The sequence below is a fragment of the Oryctolagus cuniculus genome, chromosome 7, assembly GCF_964237555.1.
Source record: "Oryctolagus cuniculus chromosome 7, mOryCun1.1, whole genome shotgun sequence".
NCBI classification, from domain to species: domain Eukaryota; kingdom Metazoa; phylum Chordata; class Mammalia; order Lagomorpha; family Leporidae; genus Oryctolagus; species Oryctolagus cuniculus.
Genome location: NC_091438.1, coordinates 133,203,064 through 133,228,099, shown reverse-complemented (window position 1 = coordinate 133,228,099; position 25,036 = coordinate 133,203,064). Strand labels below are relative to the sequence as shown.

Sequence of the window (25,036 nt, the reverse complement as noted above, 5' to 3'; positions counted from 1 at the left end):
TTACAGAAGAGGAAAGGCAGAGGCTGAGAGAGATCTTCCATCCTCTAGTTCACTCTTGTGGACAGGTCTGGGCCAGGCCAAAGCCAGGAGCCTGGAGCTTCATCCAGGAACGTCAGCCATCTTCTCCTGCTTTCCCAGGCCACAGCAGAGAGCTGGATCGGAAGAGGAGCAGCCAGGACATGATGAACCAGCGCCCATATGGGATGCAGGCACCACAGGCAGAGGCTTAGCCTACTACACCACAGAGCAGGCCCAAGCCTACATACATTTCAAAATGTCATACATGATGTCATACAAGATAAATATCTTCAAAACATCATACATGATAAATACATACAAAATTATATGTCAGTTTTAGGAAGCATTATTTTTATAAATGAGGTAACTCAAGAAGTTAAATAACAATTTCACTTTTTTTTTAGATTTTATTTATTTTTTGAGAGGTAGAGTTACATGACAGTAAGAGGGAGAGACAGAGAGAAAGGTCTTCCATCTGCTGGTTCACTTCCCAAATGGCTGGAATGGCCGGAGCTATGCCGATCTGAAGCCAGGAGCCAGGAGCTTCTTCCAGGTCTCCCATGCGGATGCAGAGGCCCAAGCACTTGGGCCATCTTCTACTGCTTTCCCAGGCCACAGCAGAGAGCTAGATTGGAAGAAGAGCAGCCAGGACTAGAACCGGCACCCATATGGGAAGCCGGCGCCGCAGGCGGAGGATTAATCTATGTGCCACGGCGCCGGCCCCCAAATTCACATCTTAACAGTGAATGGAATAAACCCTTTCTGCAAATCAGTTCATTTAATCCTCACAATAGACCCTATGACCTCAGTGCTGTTATCACCATTTTACAAATAAGGAAACTGAGGCTCAGAGACATAAGGTTGCTCACTCATGGTCCACAACTAGTAAGTGGCAGGGCGGGGCCGGCACTGTGGCATAGCAGGTTAAGCTCTTATCTGCAGCACCAGTAGTGGAAGATGGCCCAAGTCCTTGGGCCCCTGCACCCACGTGGGAGACCTGGAAGAACCTCCTGGCTCCTGGCTTTGGATCATCCAAGCTCTGGCCGTTGAAGCCATTTGGGAAGTGAACCAGGGATGGAAGACCTTTCTCTCTATCTGAAACTCTGCCTCACAAATAAATAAATAAAATCTTTAAAGAATATAGGTATGTTGGCTGGTGCCATGGCTCACTTGGTTAATCCTCCTCCTGTGGCGCCGGCATCCCCCATGGGCACCAGGTTCTAGTCCTGGTTACTCCTTTTCCAGTCCAGCTCTCTGCTGTGGCCTGGGAAGGCAGTGGAGGATGGTCCAAGTACTTGGGCCCCTGTACCCGCATGGGAGACCAGGAGGAAGCACCTGGCTCCTGGCTTTGGATTGGCGTAGCTCCGGCCGTAGCGGCCATTTGGTGGGTGAACCAACAGAAGGAAGACCTTTCTCTCTGTCTCTCTCACTGTCTAACTCTGTCAAATAAATTAAAAAATATATATATATACATATAGGTATGTTGTGGAATAGTTAAATCTAGCTAACGAACAAATGCACTACCTCACATAGTTATCATTTTTGGGGTGAGAACACTTAACATCCACTCTGAATTTTTTAAGAATATATCATTGTGGGGCCGGCGCTGTGGCATAGTGCAAAGCTGCTGCTTGCAGTGCCAGCATCCCATGTGGGGGCCGGTTTGAGTCCTGGCTGCTCCACTCCTGATCCAGCTCTCTGCTATGGCCTGGGAAGGCAGCAGAAGATGGCCCAAGTCCTTGGGCCCCTGCACCCATGTGGGAGATCCGGAAGAAGCTCCTGGCTTCAAATCAGCCCAGCTCCAGCAGCTTTGGTGAATTGGGGAGTGAACCAGCGGATGGAAGACCTCTCTCTCTCTCTCTCTCTGCCTCTCCTTCTCCCTCTGTGTAACTCTGACTTTCAATAAATAAATGTTTTTTAAAAAAGAATATATCATTGTTAATTATAGTCACCCTGCTGTACAATAAAAATATATTTTTAAAAGATTATTTATTTGAAAGGCAGAGTTACTGAGAGAGGGGAAGGAACAGACAGAAAGAGAAAGAGAAAATGATCTTCCGTCTGGTGGTTCACCCCGCCATATGGCTACAATGGCTCGGGCTGGGCCAGGCTGAAGCCAGAAGCCTGGAACTCCTTGGGCTATCTGCTGCTTTCCTAGGCACATTAGCGGGGAGTTGGATTGGAAGTGAAGCAGCTGGGACTCACTCGTATGAGACGCCGGCGTCGCAGGCAGTGGCTTACCCCACTGTGCCTAAATGCCAACCCAATAAAGATATTTGTAAATGACCTCTTGGCAACTAAAACTGACCTATAGTAAGCAGAAGGGTGGGGGAAAAAAAAAGAACATGCAGTTCTCAAAGGGAAGGCAGGAAGAGGAAGGAGGAAAAAACTACACTCACAATTTGGCCAACCCACGGTCCCTTGTCTTCCAGCTCCAAGTCACAGTCACATCTCTGCTGTGTCATGGTGTTTGCCCCAAATGCAATCTGAGATGATGTGAGAGAGCAGAGGATTCCGTTGTGGCCAGAGGGTTGGGTTTGTTTGTCCAGGGCCTGAGGAGGAAGGGCTGCCAACTCCTCTTCCACCCCTGCCCTTTCTGTCACCTTGGACATGGTCCATTGGCTACAAACCAGCATAAGCAGCTCTGGTACCATGGCCGTATGAATGTTATAAAAACTTGACAGTGAGACCGAGATTTCAGGGAAAACAGTTTGCATCGTGTCCCCAAGTAGATGACTCTAGGGCCCACGAAGGAGTGTGCTGGAAGGGGTGGAAGGAAGTGGATGAACAGTTGTGTCTCTCTCCATCAGTAGTGCCTGGGTAGGGGCAGGGGGGACGGTGGGGAGACTTCAGGTTGGAAAGTCAAGGAAGCACCTTTGCGTCTGGTCTTGCCAGGAGGCTGGAGAACGGTTAGGATAGCCTTGGAGGTCCTGGCTGCACCAGGCTGATGGAAGTATAGTAATGTAGGGTAGCCAGGCTCCAAGATGACCCTGAGGCTCTCCACTCCCTGGCATTTACACCCCGGTGTAGTCATCTCCCTCACTGTGTCAGCGTTGGTCTGGAATACCAGCAGAACGCAGCAGAAGTGAAGGTATGGCACCTATGAGGCTAGCCATAAAAGTCGGCGTGACTTTTTCCTGCTGTGTCTGAGAGTACCCACTCTGGGGGAGGAGCCAGGCCAGGCCAGGAGAACATTCGAGCAATCCCGTGACAAGGCACTGAGGCAGCTGCCAACGGCCACGTGAGTGTGCCCCGCGGGAAGCAGCTCCTCCAGCCCCAGGCACGCCGCGTGAGGATGGTCAGCTTGACTCCCCTCCTGAGAAGTCTGAGCGAGAGCCACCAGCTAAACCATTCCTGAATGCCCGCCCTGCAGAGCTCAAGGAGGAGCGGGGAGGAGGACCACGTGCGGGCCGGGGCTGGAGGTAGAGTGACTCTTCCTGCCCATCGCACACCCTTTCTCCTTTCCTCTTCTTTCTTACTCTATCCCCACACACCGGGGCCATGCCCGGAGGGAAGCCTTGTGCTGGGCTCAGGCTCCCTCACAGACTATCCCCCAGGGGCTCTTCGTGCAGGGGGTGGAGGTGTCTACAGGAAAACCCCAGCACCAATGCATGGTACTGCCTGTGTCCTAGAAGCATTTCTTTTTTCTTTCTTTCTTTCTTTCTTTTTTTTTTTTTTTTAAGATTTATTTATTTATTTGAAAGGCAGAGTTACAGAGAGGCAGAGGCAGAGAGAGAAAGAAGTCCTCCATCCACTGGCTCACTCCCCAAATGGCAGCAACGGCCAGAGCTGGGCCGATCTGAAGCCAGCAGCCAGGAGCTTCTTCCAGGTCTCCCATGCGGGTGCAGGGGTCCAAGGACTTGGGCCATCTTCTACTGCTTTTCCAGGCCAGAGCAGAGAGCTGGATCAGAAGTGGAGCAGCCAGGACTCGAACTGGCGCCCATATGGGATGCCAGCATCACAAGTGGCAGCTTAACCTGGTATGCCACAGTGCCGGCTCCTCTAGAGGCAGCCACAAGTTAGTTTGTGAATCCAATTGTGGAGAAAAAACAAACAAACAAAAAAACCCCAAAGACGATTCAACTGCATTGAAAACCTTTGATTTATTTTTATGGCTTTTAAGAGGCAGAAGCCCCTGTTGCAACAGGAGGGGACAGGACACGCATAAGAAGGAGACGGCGGGCTCCATGCTGACAAGCACATGGTGCCTGTAGCACATACCTGGGAAAAGGCTGCAAGGAGCCAGGCAGTGCAGGTGCCACCGGCGTGCTAGCGGCAGCCATGGAGGGTGACACTGGGGGAGGCAAGGGTAGGGTCATCCCAGGCCAGGGCAGCCGCACCGCTGGGGAAGCACGCACTGCCACCATTTCGGGAGGCACTTGGGAGGTTAAAGAAATTTGTGTGCACACAGTTTGAACACCAAGGGCAGAACCAGGTCACCCCCAGGGTCTCCTGAAGATCGCAAACTGTGCATCTGATGTTGGTACCCTCGCACTCCTGGTAATGTGAGTCTCAGAGACCCAACTCCCTGGGCCTGGGTCAGCTGGGCAAACTAGAGCTTGCAGGGCTGGTTCAAGCCCGAGATGCGTGGCATTTGGCCTGCACGCTGTTTCTCAACTTTCAACTCATTGCCAACACCTGAAAATCTGGATTTGTAGCTCCTCTTGAAAACTGGGGTGGCATTGCTGGCCACAGAAGCCACAGCAGACCCCGAGACAAGTGTCTGCCAGCCTCATCCTGCCTCAGCTTCACCCAGGCCTGCTTCCTGCCTGGCCCCTCAGCATAGGGGTTTGTGACCCCTGGCCCAGGCCTCTGGTCTTTGGTGACCTCAGAGGGTTTCATCCCAGCGGCAGCTACAGGTCTGGCCTAGGGGCCTTTATCCTAATTCTGTGGCTGTCAGCCTGTGCAGGTGCCCCACCCACAGGCCAGGAGCATGGAGTCAGCAAGCCCCGTCTACAGAGCTTTGGTTTACCTTACTGTGCAAAGATGAGCAACTGGCAAGTTCCCAGCCATATTTCACTTTCATAAATCAAACCACAAAGGCCTCTGGGGCATGGCCCATCAGGGAGCTACTTCCCAACCAAAGCCAAAGATAAGTCACTTCTGGGCCAGACTAGCAGAAGAAGGAATTCCAGCCTATGTTGGGATGGGCCAGGGGGCAGGGTGGGAGGCAACTCTCCTACCACAGCCGTGAGCTAGCTGGGCCACCTGTGTGCAGCTGGCAGTCATAGTATGAAGGGACTCCCTTCAGATTTTTGCAGTGCATAATCTGCCCAACTGGACATATTGGCCCTGGCACTGTTAGGGAGAAGGAAGAAACAAGTGGGCATGATGAGGCAGATACAGTATAAGGTTGTCTTAGTACAGATTCTAGCACTTCCCTCCAAGGCTGCAGGGGGTAGGAACAGGAGACAGAAAGTGGAGAGCCAAGACCCTGTAGGCCTGAGACTGGAAGCCGGAGAAGAAGGCTGGGACTCAGTAGCCCCCAAGCTGTTCCTGTGCAAATGCCCGTGAGACAATGGGCAGAGCCAGAACTAGTCCCAGGAAGCAGGGTGGCCCAAGGGTCTCAATTCTTAGAGATTTCCATTGGGACACACTTTTAGTGAAGAATAAACACACACAAACACACACACTCATCAGCAGTGTCTGAGCCATTGTGCATACCCACATGACCCCATGACCACATACGGGTATGTGCATACCCACATAACCACACCTTGTACAGGCTTTTGTCCTGTTGTACACTTGTACGTACATCCATACACACAATCACAGTGGTTACCGGTGAGAGCCATCAGCTCCTCACACAGGCGTGTCAGCAAACATTGCAGAGCACCTGAGGTCCTTTATGGCTGGAGAGAGCTGCTTGGCAGAGGGAGAGTCCAGCACAGCCCCAAGCAGCAAGGAAGGAGAGAAATAAACCCGTGAATACCGTGACCAAGGGGTCTGCAGCCTGAGGCTGGCCTGCAGTGCCGCCTGCTGGTGAGAGGAGTTTTGTACTCTGCTTCTAGCCGAGCGGACGATCCAAGGTGTTGGGGATCTGTCAGCCACCGAATGCTGTTCCTTTTCTCCCATGTGTTGGGCCCCGAGGCAGGTGAGATCCTGGCATCATAGTCTTGGAGAATGAGCATTCAGGACTTTGCATGCCTCCTGAGAAGCAATGCCCCAAACCAGTAAGGATAGCAAAACAGGTTTCAGCTTTCACACCAACTCCCACCCACTGGTGGTGCCTTCTCAGGATGCCGAGTTGAGAAGGATTCTGAGGCCAGGTCTGGGTGTAGAGGGGAATTACGCTGGAGCGGCAGCTGTGACTGTGGGTGGGACCACGCCTGCCACTCTGCAGGGGTTCTGGAACCTTCGGATGCACAATTCCATCGTGAGGGCAGCTGTGTTCGCTGTTCACACCCCAGTACCATAAGAAAAGTGCATTCCTACTTTCTCGGGGTTTGATCTGTAGCTTCGGGTCGGCTAAGCCCTTGCTGGGACCCTCTGCTGAAGAACTTCTTGCTTTCACAGAGCCTGTGGACGAGTTTTTAGATCTGAGCTGCTGAACGCAACGCGGAACACTTTTAATCCAAACCTTGTATGTTTGGATTAAGCCTTTCCACCTACCAGCACTCACAACTGCCCGAAGCCACCCAGGAGGCCAGCAATAAGTCAGAAGCACCGAGCCAGGCTGGGCAGAGGCTGGACAGCCAGCTGGCCAAGGAACCCCACAGCCTCCCCCAGGGAGGGAACACCCAAGTGAAATTCATGCATGAACAAATTGCAGATTACAACGGGCCATGGGCCTCTTGAAAGGGGTCGAAACCTGGTGGCTTCTCCTCAACTGTCAATCAGTGATCAATGGGCATGGAGCCCGTGTATCTGAGCTCTCTGCCCTCAGATGCTTAGGGGCATGGGACCTGCTTCATCCCCCCCAGGACAGGACTGGGCGAACACCCGTTCGCCTTAGCAACACCCAGGGGTCAGCAACCATTTTCTGTAGGGGACCATCCAAGAACTATTTTCGGCTCGGCAGACCCTGTTGTGACAACTCAACCCTGCTGTGGTGTTGGGGAAGCAGCCACAAACAGATGGAAACAGATGGACCCACTGTGTGCCAATAAAGATTTCTTCACAAAAGTAGGTATCGGGTCAGATGAGGCCCAGGCCCCTCTGATTTGCCAAAACAGCATTAATCCAAGACAGGAGTCTTCAAACTGGGATCCAAAGAACTTGGGTGTTGTTGGGAAGTGCTTCAGGGGGATTTATAAATGTTTGGCTCTCATTTAAATCGGTTTCTTGCTATGCAGGAAGCCATAGCAAACATGTACCCGCTCCAATGCATTCCAGCAGGCAGGAAGCCAACAGGACTGTCGGGAACACGTCTTCAGCAAAGGCCTCAGAATGAAGTTTCTCTTGATATGGGCGTCCGTATGGGAATAGACAAGGGTATTTCAGAAAGTTCACCGGAAATGGACTTCAAAGATAAGCTTATTTTGGTGCAAAATTGGTTTGCAATCCATGCATAGTATTTTCTTCGTTGTTCCATGAAGTTTCCAAAGTTCTCTCCTAGAAACAGGACGGCAAAATGGTTGAGAGCCTGGCCCCAGCATCAGACAGATACGAGTTTCAGTTCCAGCGCTGTGGGGCCTTGAGCAAGTTATTTTACCTCCTAAGCCAGCATGGCTGGGACACCATAAAACAGAGGGTTCTCTGGCCACAGGGCTGGTGCAGCCGCCTGCAGGCTGGGTTATGAGAAAATGGGAAAGTTCACAGTGGAAGGGCCACGGCCACCACGGCCTCCGAGGGACCCTCCTGGTGTGGAGGCATTTCAGTATTTTACTCACGAGTTTGTGCTAGTGCACACGAACTGGGTATTACTATAATGCCAAATCGACCTTGGATTTGAACTGCTTGCGGGTTTCTGGTTTTGTTTGTTTGTTTGTTTTGTTTTTCCTGGTATATTCTGCTACATTTCTGCTAATCTGATGGGGCTCTCAGGCCAGGGAGAGGGCTGTTGTGCAGTGATCTTGGCAACCTCAGTGTGCAGCAGCAGGGTGTCTGCTCCCCACGGGATCAGCACTGCGGACCAGCCTGTGCTGGGAACCGTGTTCTGCAGCACTTCTTTGGGAAATGGTGCTTTCCAGGGAAGGGGTGCAGATTTTCAGAAGTGGAGGCCTCTCTGCCTGAGCCATGCGGTCCCCAGTCAGGCCTGGGGCTGTGGCGCTCCTCTGGCTTTGTAATTTCCAGATGATGCAATAAACACTGCTCCCCGCACGAGACCATCAGGGCTGTCTGGCTGTGGCCTATGCCAGCCCCCAGCACCTCGGGCCGCTTACTCCCAGGCCAGAGATGCTCCCTGTGGTTTCTGTAATAGAATTTGGACCGCCCGGGGCTGTCTGTCCCTGTCTGTTAGTGGTGGCTCCAGGAAGATCCACGGCTTTTACTGCACCTTATCTTAGTGTTTCCAGTGCCATTCTGCTTCCTGAGAGCAGCTGTTCATCGTTCGGCCCCCGGGGCAGGACCTCATAGGTCTCAGAATCCCTGGAGTTTATCTCAATTGGGTGACATCTGGTGCTGTTGTCCCAGTGCATGGGTCACCCCACCCCTGGGCCAGGCAGCTTAATGCCATTCGGAAGCCTGGGTTGTACCCAGCCTTGCAAGCTTCATAGAACTACCAGCTCCATGAGTCCTGGAGACTCCTCCAAGGGGCAATTCTGATCCTGGCAGCAGATGGCTGTCACGTGGTCTGGCCCCCACTGAAGGTGACTCCGAGGCCAAGCTCCCCTCTCACCTGCTTTTCATGTTGTTGGGGCTGTTCTTGGGCTAGGCTTAGAGCTCCGGCAGTGGAGGGAACTCCAGACCAGGCCTGCGTCCTGAGGCCTGCTGTGTTGGCCACAGTGGTCCCGGCTATGCGAGGAAAACGACCTTGTGCAAAGCCATCTCCGACGCGCCCTTCTGAGTGCACTGGCGCCAGTGTCCCCTGATAAGACAGCCGCAGTGGGGGCAAAGCCTTCCTCCCTGAGACCGGCCGCTGGAGCTGCCAGCACTGATGGCAAAAGGCCAGCCCAGCACTTCTCTTCCAGCCCAAACCATCGCCAGTTTTAAGAAGCATCTCCATGTTCTTTTTCCTCCTTCCTGGGTTAACTTTCTGCCCCCCCCCCCCCCAGTGCCCAGAATCTGTGCCCATTCAGACTCCAGGCTGAGTCCACCCAAGGGCAGAGTCAGGCCTTGTGCCGCCAGGCCCCCGCCCGCTGTGACGCTGCCTTTGGCTTCCTTCCCCAGGTGCTCGCTCACAGCTCGGACTCCTCGCAGGAGCTCCTCCTTGGTCCTCCTGGGGGCCGGCACCGCCGCTGCACACTCTCCAGAGACAGCCAGGTAGAGGTAGAGGGGACGGTGAAGAGGCACTGCGGGGGCTCCCACAGGGGTGGAGGATCCACTGATGCAGCTCGCCCCATCCTGGAATCCCTCGCATAGCATCCCAGTGACGGGGAGCTCATTCCCTGCAGGGCAGCTCCACCTGGCCTCCCACTCACAGGCTGGAGGATTTTGCTAGCGCACACTTCACCTCCTTCCCCTCGGAGCGGTCGCTGCCTTTGTATCCGTTGTCTCAGACCAGACACCCGCCGGCCGCCTCACACCTCACGAAGGTGGCACCGTGCCCTTGGGTGCAGCCTGGGTGACCGTCAGCTTCAGCCGCTGTGCTTTCTCCCCCTGCGTACAGCAGTAGCCAGATACTGTGCCTCTTTGCCTGCGGCACAGCAGGTGCAGTAACTGGGAGAGTGAAGGCTGAGGCAGGGGGTTGATGGGCAAGAACAACTGAACTTTGGTTAAAAGGAAAAGAAACTTTGATATGGCCGCCAATAACACGCCTCCCTAGGAAGAGCCTGCAGTGCCCCCTGCTGGCCTGAGGAGAATCTGCATGCTGGTGAAATTTACACTTTCTGTCACTTTCCACAAACCTTCCACCTGGACACAGACCCGAGATGGCTTGGGTTACAGAATCGCAGGAAGCAGAGGGGTCATCTTGTCTAGTGGTTTCCAAACACATCAAATTATTGGTGGGGTTGCTGTGGAGCACTGCACACTTTGCCCACTTGACAAAGGCCTCTGGGTGGAGGGACGGGCAGGCGGGAGACTTGAGATCCAGCTTCCACTCTGCGATTGAGCTGTGTAACCTGGCAAGGGTCCAGGTGAGGCCAGAGGAAGGGCCATCTTTGTGTTATTTGTTCATCTAGAGACAACGTCCCTTTTGCAATTGGCACAAAGATGTCACCCATTGCAGCAGCAGCCCTGGCACGGAGCGCTTCCTTCAGAGAAGGCAATCTGGGGGCAGACGTGGGCTGGGCAAGTGCTTGTGCCCCACAGCACAGTGTCCGGGTTTGATACCCGGCCCCACTCCTGACTCTGATTCCCGCTAATGTGTACCCCAGGAGGCAGCAGTGATGGCCCAAGTGATTGGGTTCCTGCCACCCACATGGGAGACCTGGACTGAGCTCCAGGCTCCCAGCTTTAGCTCTTTTGGGCTTCGGGGAAGTGAACCAGCAGATGGGCGTGACCCCCCCCCCCCCCCGCCTCCCAAATGAATAAATTTTTAGCAAAATTTAAAAAGAGGGCGCTCTTCTAAAACCAAGCTTCTTTGGCTAAACGAGAGTTTGAAAACCACCCGAAAGCTGGGAATACTGAGGCCCACAAAGGGGACAGACTTACTTAAAGTCGTGTGATGAAGACCAGGATAGAGCTTTGAAGCCAGATCCACTCTATCTCACTGGAGAGTTCTTGCTCTCCACTGAGCTGGTCTTCATCCCAGCCAGGCATCCTGGCGTCTCCGGCCCTCAGTCCCATCATCTTCTCCCTGAAACCCGGCTTCTCTGCCCCAGTCCTGCTGTCTCAGCCTGGCTCACAGCCCCGAGTTTTCCCTAAACAGGGGATGGTGAGAATGCTAGCCCAGTCCCACGATCTCCTACAGGCACCGCACTCACAGGGACGAGGCAGACATGCAGAAGGAACTAGCAAGGTCCACAGGGCGAGGTGTCCGGGTGCGACGGGGAGCCTGAAGCGGGAGCTCAGCTACTGTGCAGGTGGGGCCTGCTTTGGAGGTGAAGTTCGCCGGGGTGCCTGCGCCACGCCGTAAGGCACGTGGGCGGCCACGGTGCCCATCTCCTGAGCCCCAGCCACGTGGAACATCTGGTCATCAAAGAAGATGTGTGGGCGGATCTTCTCCAGGAGGGGGCCCTTGGGCGCACCAGCTAGGAACAGGGCCTCGTCCGTCTCCAGGCCCCAGCTGCGCAGGGTCTTGAGAGCCCGGGCCCCGGAACTGGCCGCACTGCGGGCCGTCACCAGGTAGGTGCGGATCGGGCACTCTAGCCGCAGGCCCTTGGCATAGAACTTCTTCTGCAGCCGGCCGAGCGCCTCCAGGAAGCCCTTTAGTGGGCCCTACAAGAAGGCACAGGAGCGGAGTGAGCTCAGCCTCCTCCCAGACACTGCCCCTCGCTTCCCTAAAGTCAGGGTGTGTTGGCTAGGGTGAGAAAGTGGCTCAGGATCCCAAAGTCTCCCAGGAGGTCCTGCCTGGATCTCTGGCGGGTGGGTGGTGCTGCAGGTCCCTGTGTCAGTTTGTGACTCTGTCCCATCATGATTGGAGCTGCGTCACAGGGGTCGGTCCTACAGCTCAGGAGCATGGCCTTCTGTGCCCAGCAGGAGGGAGGACGTTAGAAGTATTTTGTCACCTGGGCACAGGCACCCTCCAATCAGAATGGACCCCGGCTGTAAACAGCTGGGACAGACGGACCAAAGTGTCGCTGCTGAATGCCAACTTTGCCCATCCCGCCGGGCACCCTTGCGGCACAGGGAGTCACACTCAAGTTCTCCAGGGCAAGGATTCATTCTCGACAGCAGCCAGGACAAGGCGGCTCAGTAAGGACACAGCAACAAAGACCCAGACGATGATGAAGCAGCCAGAATTAAGGAAAGGCGGGCTTCTAGTCTTGGGGACCCCTCACTGTGGGTGACTGAGAGCAAGCAGCGGGCTCCTGGGCTGGGCCTGTGATTCAGTGGGAACACTCTGCTGCCCTGGATGCCCAAGGACGTCAGAGGGAACCCTCAGGAATGGAAATAAAATGAGCATTCTGGAGCCACACCTGAAGCCTGCTGAGCTCCTAAAGAGAGGGGCTCTGGGAATTTTGAGCACCTGCATTTTTGTTAAAAGCTCAAACAGGGGCCAGTGCAGTGGTACAGCAGGTTAAGGTACCGCCTACAATTCTGGCATCCCATATGGGATTGCCAGTTCCAGTCCTGCTGCTCCACTTTTGATCCAGCTCCCTGCTAATGTACCTGGGAAAGCAGTGGAAGATGCTTGGGCCCCTGCGCCCATGTGGGAGAACTGGATGGAGTTCCAGGCTTCTGGCTTAGGCCTGGCCCAGCCCCTACCATTGTGGCCATTTGTGGGAGCGAACCAGCAGATGAAAGATCTCTCTCTCTCTCTCTCCATTGCCCTACCTTTCAAATAAATAACATAAATCTTAAAAAAAGAAAAGTTTAAGTAGGAGCTCCCAGGAGGGCTAGGAAATCCCAGTAGCTCCAAGTCCAGGGAGTTCCCCCCAAGCTGTAGGACACAGTTCACTCTTGGGTGGACACTGAGCCCCACCAACAGGCGGCACAGAGGAGATAGTGTGCCCGGGGTGCCCTCCCTCCTCAGCTGGCTCACCCTGCTCAGAGAGGGCCAGGGTTCCAGAGAGACGATGCTGGCTACAGTGAGAGAGGGTGGGGCAGAGAGGGACTTCAGAGACGGGGGTCTAGAGAGAGAGAGAGAGAGTGGGGGTTCAGAGAGGGGATGGAGACTTCAGAAAGGGGTCAGGGGCTTCAGCAAGGGGGCAGAAACCATAGAAAAGGGATTGGAGCTGCAAAGAAGAGAGAGCCTTAGAGAGAGCCGTAGAGAGAGCCATAGAGAGAGCCGTAGAGAGAACCATAGAGAGAGCCATAGAGAGACCATAGAGGCTGCAGTGGCGGGGTGGGAGCTCGGTGAGGGAGAGGGGCTCAGGGAAGGGTGGCAGCTCACTGGGGAACCCTCAGGGGTCAAGTGACAGGGATGAAGCCTGGAGGTTTGGTCAGGGACCTGGCTGGAGTCCGGGGAGGAGGTTCAGGCCCTGGGGAGCCGCCCTGTCGCCCGCCGGGGCTCGGGCCGTGCGGGTGCAGCACCTGGGCCAGAGGCTTGTTCTCGTGAGCCTTCTCGTGCTCGAAGAACCTGTCCAGCCCGTGGGCCTTCACGATGCGCTCCGACTCGTCCGAGAAGAGCACGGCGTCCCCGTCGAAGGCCACGCGCAGCTGACTCTGGGACACGGTCACGTCCCTGCTGGGGCTGAAGATGGTGGCAGCCGCGATGCCTGGCAGGAGAGAGGCAGCATCGCCCGGCGTAAGTCCAAGCAGGCTGGGTTGCCCCAGAAACTCCGGTCCCAGCGGCTCACCCAGGAATCAGGGCAAGGCGATGTCAGTGATGCAGACCTATGTGGGGGTGGGGGGAGCCCCGACTCTAACCGGGCCTGGGCTGCTCTCTCACTGTCAGTCTGCCCACGCTCTCACCTTCTCTGGGCTGAGGTAAAATGAAGGCCTTCTTAGCTCTGTGTGGGACTGGCATCTCGAACTGCCGTGTGGGGTGGAGGGTGGGCACCCTCAGTCTACAACCGCAGTGGCACCCAGGCACACTTCCTCGGGGCACCTGGCTGTCCAGGGTTCATGAGACAGTGCGCCCTGGGCAGTAGCACCAGCTCCGGCTGACTGAGCAATGTCTGCAGCCCTGGGCCCCTCCAGGGGGTCATGGACACCTGCTGGACGCCAGGCTCCAGGCTAGAGCTGCGCTGGACCGCAGAGCACCAGTGCTAGGAGGCTGCAGAGCTGGGGGCTGCGGAGCCCATTCTGTAGTCTCTCCCGAGGCCACTCCCTGCCTGCCCTCTGGGACTGGAGCATCCCGCAGAGCTGTGGAGGAGGGAGCAGAGCCAGCCTCACAGCCACTTCAGTAGCTTGAGGATGCTACAGGCAGGCCCAGACTCTGGGCATCAGACCAGGCGCTGTCTACTCTGCCACATCAGAGCCCGGGTGACCCAGAAACACTGCCACCCTGAGAAGGGCCTCCCCCAAACGCCTCCCTGCTCCCCAGCCCGAGATCAAGTTGCCCACGCGCCAGTGCCAAGGTGCTGACCCAAAGGTGCGACACCAGTCTGGGGAAATGGCCTTTGCTTCCTGGTTAAAGAGAGCCTCTTTGGCCGGTGCCATGGCTCACTAGGCTAATCCTCTGCCTGTGGCGCCGGCACCCCGGGTTCTAGTCCCGGTTGGGGCTCCAGTTCTGTCCCAGTTGCTCTTTCTTCTTCCAGTTCAGCTCTCTGCTGTGGCCCGGAAGGCAGTGGAGGATGGCCCAAGTGCTTGGGCCCTGCACCCGCATGGGAGACCAGGAGGAAGCACCTGGCTCCTGGCTTTGGATCGGCACAGTGTGCCAGCCGCAACGCGCCAGCCATAGCGGCCATTTGGGGGGTGAACCAACGGAAAAAGGGAGACCTTTCTCTCTGTCTCTCTCTCACTGTCTAACTCTGCCTGTCAAAAATAAATAAATAAATAAATAAATAAATAAAAAGAGAGAGCCTCTTTGAGGGCAGACTTTTGCTGCAGAGGGTAAGACACTGCCTGGGACCCCTGCATCCCATACTGGAGTGCCTCGCTTCGAGTCCCCAGCTCCACTTCTAATTCCGACTTCATGCTTATGCGCACCCTAGGAGGAGGCTCCTCATGCAAGCTGTTGGATCCCTCCACCCAGGTAAGAGACCAGACTGAGCTTCTGGCTCCTGGCTTCATCCTGGCCCAGTCCTGGCTGTTGTAGGCATCTGGGGAGTGAACCAACAGATGGATGATCTCTCTCTCTCTCTTTCTCCCCCCTCTCTCTCCATCTCTGCCTTTCAAACAAGTTAATTAAATTAAAAATAAATAAGAGCAAGCCCCGTGGCACTCTGAGCAGCTCTGAGAAGTGAGTCAGCAGGGCGAGAGGCCGGGCTTGCAGGCAGGAGGCAGCACGGGAGAGGAGGATAAAGTGACTGTGTTGCTGCCTGATAGAGGGACCTGCCCCTGGCAGCCGGGCAGTGCTTGCTCCGCTGTGGGCTCTTCTGTCTCTGGGCAAAAGGATGCATGCGTGGTCGGGAGGGCTGCGGCTGTGGATCTCGCCTGAACTGCCCCTTGGCACTTGCAGCTGGGTCTCCTAACCTCCCCACAGCCCCGGCCAGTCCAGCTGTTGGCAATGACCCTCCCCGTGGTCATGCAGAAATCAGAATTTCTTCCGACTGACATGGAAGCCTCTCAGAACCGGGTGGCTTTCTGGGAGGTAAGGAGGGTTTCCATGGAGACAGAGGCTGGGGGATGCTGGTGAGTAAAAGCCTCCTTCACAGAGCAGGGCCAGAGTTAGGAAGTAGAAAAGGTATGGGTGTATGGATCAGGTCGTAGGAATGAAGGATGGGCTCCCCTTCTGGTTACCATGGCAACCCCAGCACCAGCTCCGAGCTGTAGGCCCAGGCCTCTCATCTCTGGCTCCCCTTTGCCTGACTCCCCACGCTCTCCCCTCTCCCCACTGACTTACCTTCATCAATGGCTTCCTGCACTTTCTCCGCGTCAGCTGACAAGTAGAGGTTGGTGTGATAGGCCTTGAGGTAGCAGATGGGGCTGTTTCCACCTGTCATGCAGAACCTCTCGATGAACAGGTCTGGGAGGAGGACGAGAGAACCCAGGTGAGGTCAGGGTCAACCCTCAGGGCCTCAAAGTGGTCCCTCTGTGCCCAGGAGATGCCACCTTGGTTCTGAAAGGTGGCAGGCTGCAGGGGGATCTCAGGCCCATGGCCCACCTCCATGCCCCTCCATTCTTCGTCCACGAAATGGGAATGATCACGTGATCACGTCTCTGGAGCAATCACCCGGCTCCCAGCATCCTCTTGCAGGGAATCCTCTCCTCGTGATGTGTGACCCTGCCTTTTGTGTGGCAGCCGATCTGATAGGTGCAGATACCCGACCCGAGACGGCCCAGCAGGTACCCTCCTGGTATCTAGTCCCCAGGGCTGTGTGGGCTCTGAAATAGTTTCTGGTTTCTAAATGGATGCTGCTCTGAGTCCACTGGGTTACCCAACACTACCCCACCCCATTACCCAGGCCCCCTGTGTTCCCCACCGTCCACGGCAGGTAGGCATGGCCGGACTTCTGCGGGGCCCAGTACACAGGCACTGTCGATCCTGGCTGCCCAGCATCCATGTCACATAAGTGGTTAAATATTTTGAATATCGCCTCTGTTCCCAGCGATTTGAAATTAGCATTTTAAAAATGCCAACCAGACTGTCCTGGCTGCTTAAAACAAGGCCATGTAAACCTATAAACGTACATTTATGTCTCTCCCTCTCCAAACTGGATTTTTCTGCTTTTCCTGGATATGATTTTATATTCAAGAAAAGCAGAGCAATCCAGTTTAGGGGGGAGAGAGACGAGGGGGAAAAAAAGGAACAAACTTGCAAGAGAAGCACAAACAAGGGCTCACGTGGCCCTGAGAGGAGAATAAACCTGGAGAGACCAGCACTGCTTGGAGCCAAGCCCTTGAAGGCCCAATCTGGCTTCCTGCCCTGGGGTTCTGAGACACCTCTGTAACCCAATAAGAAATTATTTTCTTCCACTTCAGCTGCCTTCGGAGGGTCTATTACCTTCAATTCTGAGCTTGGTCTTAGATACAAAGCCCTTTTGCTCTAATAATAACACCTGATTTTCCCAGGAGCCTTGGGAGGCCTGACGGCCCCATCCTAGTTAGGGAAACCGAGGCACGGAGGCAGAAGTGCCCTCCCCAATCACAGAGAGCAGGGTCTGTGCCGTGTGCACTGGAGCTGGCTTGCGCCGGCTTGCAAGAGACCACACTTGACCTTCAGGATTTTGGGAGCTGGATAGGGAGCTTGAAACCCGCCCAGTAGGAAGATCGACCCCCTGAAAACCGATAATCCTGCAATTCAGGGTTTGGCTGGTTTGTGTGAGGAGCCAGCTTACCAACACGCAACTGGGATTCCAGTTTGCTACCACTTCCCTCTGCAGGGTCTGGAGCCTTCCCTGGGGCTGGGGCTGGGGCTGGGGCTGGGTGTGTGTGTGGGGTCCCGTGGTTGGAGCCCCCGTGCTCACCATAGTGGTTGATGCTGTTGATGAGGCGGACCCCCACTTGAGCGTGGTTGTTGGTTACGAGCACGATGTCAAAGAGCTCCTCGCTGTCTGGGTACAGCTCGCGCAGCCGTCTGTTCACAGCCTCCAGAGCCTGTAAGGCACGGAGGGCTCTCATGATGTGTGACCCTGCCTTTGGTGTGGCAGCTGATCTGATAGGTGCAGATACCCGACCCGAGACGGCCCAGCAGGTACCCTCCCGGTCATCTAGTCCCCAAGGCTGTGTGGGCTCTGAAATAGTTTCTGGTTGCTAAATGGATGCTGCACGGAGCCCTGAGGATGGCACCTGGAGTCGGTGGCCAGGGACCCAGTGAAGGGAGGCGAGGGGGTCAGGGGTCAGGCTTGGGAGGGGATAGGTGGCCATGGACTCCCTCGTCCTGATGCTGTTCTCTGCCACACATGCAGGTGGTTTACTGCTCAGGGCACCTCACTAAAGAGCTGAGTGGGAGGGACCGATGTCGTGGCGTAGTGGCTGAAGCCATCGCCTGAGATGTTGGTATCCCACACAGGCACTGGTTTGAGTGTTGGCTGCTCCACTTCCGATCCAGCTCCCTGCTAACATGCCTGAGAAAAGCAGTGGAAGATGGCCCAAGTGCTTAGGCCCCTGCCACCCACATGGGAGACCCGGATGAAACCCCTGGCTCCTGGCTTCAGCCTGGCCCAGTGCTGGTTGCTGTGGCCATCTGGGGGAGTGAACCAGCAGATGGAGGATTCCCTCCATGTCTCTCCCTCCTCTGTAACTCTGGCTTTCAAAATAAATAAGTAAATCTTAAAAAAAAAAAAAAAATGAGGTGAGTGGGTGCACCCGTCCAAAGAGTCCCCCTTTTCCTTACTCCGACCCCCAACGGGAGCTCTTTGCTCTAACCCCTCCCAGGGGGAAGCACCCTCACCTTCACGAAGGGGAAGGCGGGTCCAGGGCCGAAGGGCTCGTTCTCGTGCTCCAGCTGGTAGCGCACGTACTGCTCCACGCCCTGCTCCGTGTAGATCCGCTGTTCCTCGTCCATGCGGAACAAGGCTCGGGAGGACACAGCGACGGTGACCGCATTCTGAGGCTTGGGCTGCACACACGCAGGAGAGGGGCCGCCGCTCAGACCCCCCCCCCCCCCCGCCCCGTGCAAGCCCCTCTGGGGACCTGGAGAAGACCCAGCCGGTCTCTGCCCTAAAGAGGTCCAGCTTTGGGCAGGAGCAGACTCAGGCCAGGACCCCGCCCTGGGCAGTGAGAGAGAGGGTGGCTCCCCACCTAGGAGCACAGTGTGTTGGAGGGACAGGCCCTCGGGGAGATGGCAGCCTGCATGGCCATCTGGACAGGACAAGAAAATGAATACCACGTATGTGGCCAGAGCAGGACTGACGCTTGCGATGGTCTCCAGATGGTTCCCATTACCAAATGGGAGCTCCATGCCCTTAGGAAGAGACAGTGCCCAGAAACATGACGATTACATAAGAAATTTCACCTCCAGCTCCGATCTGCCTACTGAGCTCCAGCCTGGTGTATCTGACTGTGCCGGCTGACTAACAGACACTGGGACTCAATGTGCCAAGGCAAACCTGATCCCTGCCCCCGTCCCACTTCCTCAGCTCAGAACTCAACACCACCATGCACTCACGGCCCAAGCAGGAGCCCCGAAGGCAACCTCAACCTCCAGTCCCCTGGCCGGTCATCTCCACGGGCCTCCACCCACCTCTCCCTGCATTCCCTCCCACAGTCCCGGCCACCGGCGTCTCTCACCCCCTCCAATCTGTTGTCCACACTGCTGTCAGGGAGTTTCCTGAAATTCAGGACTCATCACAGCCCAGCTCTTCTGCGGGTGCCCAACCCTTCTCAGAACACGGTAGGCAGCCTTCAGGACGCGGTAGACTTCCGACAGACCCCAGCCTCTCTTTCCCAGCTTTGCGCCATCTGAGCCTTCTCCCTGGCAAGCACCCCTTCCCTGTCTTCCCCTGAGCCTTTGCACCTGCTGTTCCCTTTGCCCCAAATGCTCTCTGTTAGACCCTCTACCCAGCTAACTTCTACTCAACCTAGAGTCTCCCCTAGCTGCCGTCTCCAGGAAGTCTTCCCCACCCTTGGTCTCCATCTGGGAGCTCTTCCACCAGTCTCCTTAGCAAAATGTAACACTTGCTTATTTTGCTATTTCTCTCTCTAGGAGGCGCAGGAGACCTGAGTATTTACTTGTTATTTTACAGCTAGTATTTGATACTATGCGTGGGAGGTAAACCTTTGGTGTCCCTGAAGTCACAGAGTCCAGTAGGAAAAAGTATGGACACAAAGAGAACCTCTCTGGGGGCCGGCGCCCTGGCACAGTAGGTTGATCCTCCACCCGCGGCACCGGCATCCCATATGGGCCTGGTTCTAGTCCTGGCTGCTCCTCTTCCGATCCAGCTCTCTGCTATGGCCTGCGAAAGCTGTAGACGATGGCCCAAGAGCTTAGGCCCCTATACCCATATGGAGACCCGGAAGAAGCTCCTGGCTCCTGGCTTTGGATCGGCACAACTCTGGCCCTTGCAACCATTTGGGGAGTGAACCAGCAGATGGAAGACCTTTCTCTCTGTCTCTCCCTCTCACTGTCTGTAACTCTACCTCTCAGAAAAATAAATAAATAAATAATAAATAAATAAATAAAACCTCTCAGGCGGGCAGTCCCTCATCTGGTCCTACCTGTTCAAAGTACTTGCTATACAGTAGGTGCTCAGAGGATTTTTCTAGTGGATACAAATCGGACAAACACTTACTGGCTCTCTGTGCCAAGCACCCGAGTCCTACCTAGGAGTGGTCCTGGTGAAGAGCTGGCCCCTGCCCTGTGGTGCTCACAGGCTGGTAGGGGACAGAGATAGGTACACAGAGGGCTCAGGTGCAAAGAGAGGGGAATGAGTGGCAGAGCAGAGGTGAGCGCAAGGTTTCGGTGCGAGGGCTCTGGAGGAAGATGTCATGGGAGAGGAGGCCCTGGCATCCTGGAGCAGAGCTTGATGGAGGAGTGGGGTGAGGGCAGGCCTGGGGAGGGGCACACGGGGCATTCACAAAGCTGCACAGCGGCCAGGGCATGGGGGAAGGGTGCAGGCGAGCCCAGAAGAGTAGGCAGGCACTAGATTGCAAAGGACCTCCTCTCAGATTCTCAGAACTCCCTCCCCAAGGCTGGAGTCTGAATCGTGTGGCCCCAGAAAATGTGTATGTTGAAATCTTAACTCCCAAGGTGATGTATTAAGAGGCAGGGCCTGGGGCCAGCGCTGTGGAGTAGTGGGTAAAGCCGCCACCTGTAGTGCCGGCATCTCCTTTCAGCCGGTACCAGATCAAGTCCCAGCTGTGCCACGTCCTATGCAAGCTCCCTGCTATGGCCTGGGAAAGCAGTAGAAGATGGCCCATGTCCTTGGGTTCCTGCACCTGGCGTGGGAAACCTGGAAGAAGCTCCTGGCTTTTGACTTCAGATCTTTTCAGCTCTGGCCATTGCAGCCACTTGAAGAGTGAACCAGCGGATGGAAGACCTCTCTCTGTCTCTGTCTCTATAACTCTGCCTCTCAAATAAATAAATACATCTTAAAAAAAAAATAGGTGGGACCTTTGGGAGGTGATGGAGTGGGGGCTCATGATGGGACTAATGTCCTTATAAAAATCAGCCCCCCGGCCCCCCCCCCCGCTGTCCTTGTCCACAAGTGAGTGGGAGGGGCCTCAGCAGACAATGGGAGGGGCCTCAGCAGACAATGAGACTGCCGGCACCTTGACCTTGGACTGCAGCCTCCAGAATTCCCGTTGTTTACAGCAGAAGCCACTGGCCTAAGGCACTCCTTTATAGCAGCGCAAATAGACTCAGATACCCACCTCTGCTGGAATGGAGAGCGGCGCCCTGGCACCCTGAGCGCAGCTGCACCTCTGTACTCCCTGGGGAGGATCAGAACGTGGGCATCCTAGTGGCTCACAGATACCCCGCTTCCCACCACCTCTGTGACCTGAGCTCTCCGGGGTAACGATCCCCAGGGCATTACAGAGGGGGAGAGGGGGCTCACACCCCCAATTCTGGCTGGGTCCTGAGAGGCCTGTGGGCTGTAGACTCAACTCCACTGGTTCTTTGTGGGGTCAAGCCTGGGACAGACACGAATCTGCTGCCCAGGTGGCTGTGAGCAACTTCCAACCAGTGAGCCTGAATTCTCAATGTCGCTTAATGATAATGAACTTAAATAGCCACTTGGAGCGAGTGGCAGTGTACCTTCAGAACTTAAAATAGGACTGGGAGACCCAAGAGTGCCCCAGCTTTTAACCCTAACCCAGGTGACGCATGTGGCCCACAGGGTCGCTGTGAGGCAGTGGTGGGACGGGTGCCTCCCCTCCAAGGCTCAGCCCCAGTGCCTCTTCCAGGTGCCCAGCACCATGGCCTGTCTGTCTGTGCGTCCTTGGGCACCAGTGTGAGGGTTCAAGGAAAGAAAGTGGTGTTAAAGAAAAAGGAGTGACAGGCATGGTGGTAGGTGGGGTTAGAAGGGAGAAGACACCCTCTCTCGGCAACCCAGGAAGCCTGTAGGGCAGGGGTGGGGAACCTGTTTTCTACCAGGGGCCATGTGGTATTTATGACTTCATCTATGGGCATACAAAATTATCCACTGCTAAACGAGCCAGTTATAGATGTATTAAATTTTGAGACCCTGTCTGCCATTGCCTTGGCAGGGCCGGGGGCCCAAGATTTTGCGGGTCCTACCCCTGCTCAGACACGGCCCTAGGGAGGAGGAGTCCAGGGCTCAGAGGTCCTGGGCTTCTGGGGGAGCCGCAGATCCCAGACTGTGCAGGCTTTTGGCGGAGCTGAAGGAATAGGTGAAAGGGCTGGCCACAGCTGGGGAGGAGCTGAGCACCTGCACACACGCAGAGGCAGGCCCCCCACCAGGCACAGAAATCAGAAAGAAGCCCAGATCGATCCCAGGCTGAGAACCGACCTCCATCAGGGGCTCAGTCTGGGAGCTCGGAGTTCCAGAGAGCCAGGGTCCTGCCAGCACACTCTGCTGTCCCCCACCCTGGGGTGTGTGTGTGTGTGGGGGGGGAGCTGAGATGCAGGCTGAGGACTGGCTTGGGGGATGGAGATGGAGGGACAACAGAGGGCAGCTCGGCCCCAGCCACCCTGACCGCCCCAGGCTCCAGGAGCTCCCATTTAGGCCAGCACAGTTCCAGACACAAACATAGCCCGAAGGCTGTTCTTTCTAGAACTTCAGAGCAGACTGAGCGGCTCTGGGCTGAGGAGGTCCTCTGGCCCCCTGAGGTAAGGGCCCCCAATGGTTAAATATTCACTCAGGTCCCTGGGAACAGGAGCAAACCCAGGTCAGGCCCTGATGGGGCCCATGAGGCCCAAAGTCCCCAAAATAGCCTATGGGAAGAGGGGCCCCCACAGGGAGGAGCAGGAAACCTCCAGGCTGCCTTCTTCCCAGCGAGCAGGGAGGGTCAGGGGCTGACCAGGGGGTCGTGACCGGCAGCTGGTCTGGAGCTCTCCACGTTTCCTTGGTGTCTGGGGAGGAAGTGGATTTTGAGCATGGAATCATTTGCTACTCAGTTCCCAGCATCCATCCCCTCTTGCCATGCCTGGGGATGTGACACAAGCCAGCTTCCTGTGCAGGCAGGGGCCACTCGCTGGTGTGCCTGCTGCCACGCTCAGCCTCTCCAAGCCCCTCCCGAGGAGACGATGCCCCGGAGCGATCTTTCTGAAATGCCAAATGGGACCAAGTTAATCCCCTGCTGCAAAACCCTGCAATAGCTCCATAATGGTTTTCACGTTTTGCAAAAGTAGGTTGACCTTTTATTTCAATGAACTCTTGGGCAGAACTCCAATATGTAAGCTAGATATTGCTATAGATAATTGGCATAAATTCATTTTACAAATTCAAATGCGTCACATTTATATGATTATGTTGATCATAAAGTCAGCCAATGAAAACCACCCAGTTGTCTGGATGACAGCAAGCTTGCAACTCGGGGTTAGGATGCCAGAGCACACTTCGGCTTCAGCACCCAGCCAGTTGGCTCCCGTGTTTTTCGCACAGCATTGAGGAAGTCCTGATTTACATCAACGTGTGGTTGTAAATTATCAGAAGCAGTTTGCTTTGTTTTGTTTTAAAGCCTGGCCACCTCAGGATGTTCTTCTTTGACACAAGATTACAGGAAGAGCTTTATTCTGAAGTTTGCGAACAAATAAATACATAGCAAGCAACCTGCCACACAAGTCAATTGGTTCATGGTCTCCAAGATGCTAAAATTTCCACCTAACACATTGGAGGAACTTGGGTCTTAGAACGCACTTTGAATTGTCTAGGACGTAGATTGAAGAAGGAAGAAATCTGATCCATACGTGTGCAGACCCTTGGAAACGTGGGGTTCCGCGGAAGCTAGTTTGAAAACCCAGAGCCCTACTCAGGTGAGGTGCCTAAACAAGGCGCTCAAGGGCCTCCAAACCTCCCCTCCCCTACAACACCCCACCCCGACCCCCTTCTCCCAACAACCCTGCACTTTCCTACCCCGTGCGACCTGGCAGTACATTTGCCGGTCCTGCCACTGCTCTCTGTCCAGGCAACTCCACCTTCCAGTCAGCTCGTTCCCCAAAGCCGTCCCCAGTCTGAAGTCTCACCGCACCGTGCAGGGTCTCTAACCTGAGCCCCCACCATCCCCACAGCACTGGGAGCTCCGGACACAGGCAGTCAGCCTCCTGCATTTCTCAACGTCCGCACTGCCGGTGGAGGCTTGGAGGTGCCCCGGGAGTGACTGTGGACAGGGTGGGCCTCCTTGGGCCCCAATGCAGGCTCGAGCTTCCTGGAGGGTGCCTGTGGGCCAGCCTCTGTCCTTGGTCCCTTCCCCAAGCTCTGAGATCGCAGAAGCTGGAGGGAGCCACGCCCAGGGGCCCACCAGGGCATCATGGACTTGCCTGATGAGGGAGAGGCTGGCATCCTTGCAGGGGTCAGGGGTCGCAGGGATCTTAATGCTCAAGGCGAGGCAAGCAAAGCTCCGAGCTGGAGCTCTGGGTCAGCGGCGGGAGCCCTGGCAGATCGCAGATCCCAGAGCCTGGAGCTGGCAGCTCCTTTCCCCTAGGACGCAGGGAGGCAGTTCTCGCAGCCCAATGCGGAGAGCCGGGGTCCGGGACCCGCTGCCCCCATGGCTGGGCGCGGAGGGCACGGCGGGGAGGGAGGTTTCCAGACTCAGGTTACCAGAGCCCGGGGCGCTTGGCAGCGCTGATGTCCGCTTTTGCCAACAAGTGCAGCCCGCTCAGGGAAATGCTGGGGCCGGGGCCACCAGCCCGGAGCTGGGCCCTCATGACAGCATGGGGGAGGGGGATCCTGGCGTGGAACTCAAGGCCCGGGGGGGGGGGGGGGACCAACACAGCACCAGAGCAGAGCTCCCAAAATAAACCCGAGCCCGCGCCAACTGCCGAACGCGTTCTGGAACCGAGGAGCTGTGCCCCCTCCCGGAGGGGAGCCAAGGGTTCCTTCCTGGGGGTGGGGGTGGAGGGTGGAGGGGCGGGGCTGGCGACCCCTTCCCAGGAGTGACACCTCCCCTTCATCCCCCCCCCCCCCCCCGCACACGCACCAAGCCGGCACCCTGCTTTTACCGATTTGGGTTTCTTCTTGGGCGCGAGGTTGTCGTAGAAAGTCTTGGCTTCCTCCCAGCGCGGGGCCGCCGCCGTCTCTGCCCCAGGCCCGGGCTCGCGGGGCTCCTGGGGCTCCCGGGGCTTCTCGGCGTCCATGCTCCGGCTCTGAGCCCGCCCGGCCGGAGCAGGCGCGGCGGAGACGCGGAGCTCGCCGGGCCCAGGCGGGAGGGAGGAGGCGCACCCCAGGCGCGAGCCGCGGAGGGCGGCGGGCGGCGGGGAGGG

At 56.1% G+C, this 25,036-nt stretch overlaps 1 protein-coding gene across 5 annotated transcripts; it reads right to left on the bottom strand.

The window, feature by feature from the left end:
• Nucleotides 1–405: 405 nt before the first annotated feature.
• Nucleotides 406–25,036, bottom strand: NT5C1A (5'-nucleotidase, cytosolic IA). 5 transcript variants are annotated; one of them, XR_011390767.1, is made up of 7 exons: nt 24,776–25,035; nt 18,104–18,271; nt 17,178–17,307; nt 15,614–15,736; nt 13,198–13,382; nt 10,714–11,439; nt 406–643 (listed from the first exon to the last, which is right to left on the bottom strand). XR_011390767.1 is itself a non-coding variant. In XM_051857948.2 (6 exons), the coding sequence occupies exons 1-6, from the start codon at nt 24,908–24,910 to the stop codon at nt 11,074–11,076; spliced, it is 1,107 nt and encodes a 368-aa protein (XP_051713908.1). In that variant the 5' UTR covers nt 24,911–25,036; the 3' UTR covers nt 4,103–11,073. The 5 variants fall into 5 exon arrangements, 1 of the variants encoding a protein (XP_051713908.1); XR_007924096.2 differs by having other exon boundaries at nt 10,986–11,439; XR_011390766.1 differs by lacking the exon at nt 406–643 and adding an exon at nt 4,103–6,537.